The following is a 2,754-nucleotide window of genomic DNA, read 5'->3' on the forward strand; positions in this document are numbered from 1 at the left end:
CTTATAAATTATATTAATAAACTCTCTGAGAGAGGCCTATATCCTATCTCTGAGATACTTCAGAATTTTGCGAAAGAGATCTCAAGAATAAAACCTGGAAAGCACTAGCCAAGCTGTTTTCTAAAGAAGTATTAGAATGAGCTGATCTCTCGCTATACTACTGGAATCGATTCTATACACAAGAGAGCTGATTCTGTATTTAAGTATACTCTATACTTTGAGTTACTCGCCAGAAAGATCAAGGAATATGAAATACAGTCTAAAAATATATATAATATAGATAAAAAAGGATTTCTTATTGGAGTGCTATTTAAGGGTAAAAGAATCTTTTCCAGACACCGCTATAAGTAGGATAGGATAAAGCAGCGCCTACAAGATAGTAATCGTGAATGGATTACCACTATTATTTATATTTATGCGGATAGAACAGCTCTACCACCAGGGCTTATTTACTAGGCGGTTTCAAGTAATCTACAAGACTTCTGGTTCCAGGATTTTGATACTACAAAGTACTACTACTTTTTTATCTCTTCAGCAAGTAGCTGGACAAATAATAATATTGGATTTGTATGGGTTCGAGATCTATTCAATTCGGAGACAAAGAGTAAGGTACAGAGACAATAGAGGCTTCTAATTCTTGATAGCCATGGATCCCACATTACAATAAAGTTTATAAACTTCTGTACAGAGAATCGAATCTATTTAATAACTTATCTACTGTATTCAACACACTCTCTACAGCCTCTTGATATTGGTATCTTCGGGCCACTTTCTACAGTCTATAGTAATGAATTGGAGAACTTTTTGTATACCTCCCAGAGTCTCAGTTATATTATAAAGTATAACTTCTTCCGCCTCTTTTGGTCGAGCTGGGAAAGAGCTTTATTATCTAAAAATATTAATTCTGTATGGAAATCTGTTGGTATATTGCTCTGGGACCCCGAGATTGTTCTAAAGCGGTTTAGCAAAGAAGACGATTAACGGCTATCTAGCAGTAAGTTATCCCAGTCTATATTATATACAGATAACTGGAGAAGAATTAAAAAGCTTCTTCGACAGGTTATTTCTGATGTTTATGATGAGGGATCAAAAAAGCTTAGTTCTACAATATACTATCTCTTAACAGAGAATATCTTGCTAAAACTACGCTGTGAGGGTCTCGAGAATACTCTTCTGAATGAGAAGAAGAAGCGGCAGCGTGGGAAACCTCTTTTATTTAAATTGAGAGCTCCAGAGGATAGCTATACTGTATTTTATTCGCCAGGCAAGATACAACAAGCGCGGCAGCTTCAGAGTAAAAAGAAAGCTGCTATAGAGCTTGCTAAGGCATCTAAAGAGCAAGAAAAGCTTCGCCAGCAGTAAGAGAAGCAAGAGAAGCAACACTTAGTTGAGGAAAGAAAACAAATCAGAGCAGCTAATAAAGAATTACACCTCCTTGAAGCAGAGCAAAAGAAGTGCCAGAAGGAGGAAGAGCGCCTGGCTAAGGAAGCTGATAACCAGCTTTAAAATGACTTCAAAGTAGTCTAAAAAGACAAGAAGAAGTGTCCTAAGCCAGCTATATCTCAAAAGAAGCAAGATATTACTATTCCAGAGCCTAAGATTGATGGGGAGAGCTGTATATCTATAAATTGTCGTGGAAGGCAAATACACCTCCCACAACAATTCCGGGATTAAAAAAAAGCTCTATATAGCTTTAGTAGCATCATATCTCTGCTTTATCAAAAAAACCAAGTATAATTTATTTAGTATGTTACTTTAAAGCTTCATTTTTAATGTTGGTTGCCATACAGAAATTCGTGCGGCAGGTGGGGACGTGCGTCAGGTGATCAAGTACGGTATGTTTCGGAAACTGATTGCGAAAAAAATCTGTACCCTTACTCCGTACTAAATTTAATAATCTGTATGAACGGCGCTTAGTATAATCGCAGCCCCCTGTCTGGCCTACTACTAATAGTTTAGCTCCCACTACAGCAAAACATCAAGTGCATAAATCAAGATGGTTGGGCGGCAGCGAGATGGTGTGCTCTTTTCTCTTATCCATTCCGTTGACCGTGCCATCGAGTGAGCAGATTCCAATTTATTTTCTACTTATTAGTTCCACCACAATGTTAAATGATTATCTACCAAGACTCCGGCAGTTAATGAAGCGATATCACATTCGGTTTGATCTACCGGGTGACCCATGGCCTCAAGCGCACGTTAAAACGTTCGACAACATCCAGAAACTGGGCAGGTTTAATTTTGACACATATTGCGCCGGGGTTAGCATTTGGTCATCCAGCGAGCCGTGGAAAGAGCACATTAAAACTCGGGCTGAATGGCATAGCCGTCGCACGGAGCGCTTATTTGGCCGGGAGCGCAACGAAGCTGGCTGGCGTTTTGAGCTGGAATATGATGTCCTGATGAGACTTTCAGCTGAAGTTGCCTGGCAAGTATTGTTCATCAAAAGTGTCTTCGGGACTCAGGCATATACCCGTAGCACTATCGTCTATAGAGCACCAGTTAACATTTGATAGCCCAAAATGCCGAGCAAGAATTTGGAAGTCTGGGATAGAGGCCACCTTTAGTGGCAATCAAACTGAGCACCCAGAAAAGCTTGGGGAGCGTAGGAAACGGAGAACACCATGTCAGTGTCCACCAAATCAACGATCTAAAGACTTGTCTTTCATACCTAGATCCTTTGCGGCTGAATGGTTTCTAACTAATTGCAGCTACGAACTTGGAACAAATCGCCTATTTGATAGTCGAGTGCAG

At 39.7% G+C, this 2,754-nt stretch overlaps 1 protein-coding gene across 1 annotated transcript; it reads left to right on the plus strand.

Moving 5' to 3' along the window:
- Positions 1 to 2,105: 2,105 nt before the first annotated feature.
- BDV27DRAFT_163820 (uncharacterized protein) lies at positions 2,106 to 2,513 on the plus strand (the record flags this gene model as incomplete). The annotated part of the gene is made up of 1 exon (XM_032073595.1): positions 2,106 to 2,513. One exon carries the CDS (start codon positions 2,106 to 2,108, stop codon positions 2,511 to 2,513), a length of 408 nt encoding a protein of 135 aa, XP_031921252.1.
- Between the last annotated feature and the right edge of the window lie 241 nt (positions 2,514 to 2,754).

The sequence above is a fragment of the Aspergillus caelatus genome (assembly GCF_009193585.1).
Source record: "Aspergillus caelatus strain CBS 763.97 unplaced genomic scaffold BDV27scaffold_357, whole genome shotgun sequence".
In the NCBI taxonomy this organism is placed as follows: Eukaryota; Fungi; Ascomycota; class Eurotiomycetes; order Eurotiales; family Aspergillaceae; genus Aspergillus; species Aspergillus caelatus.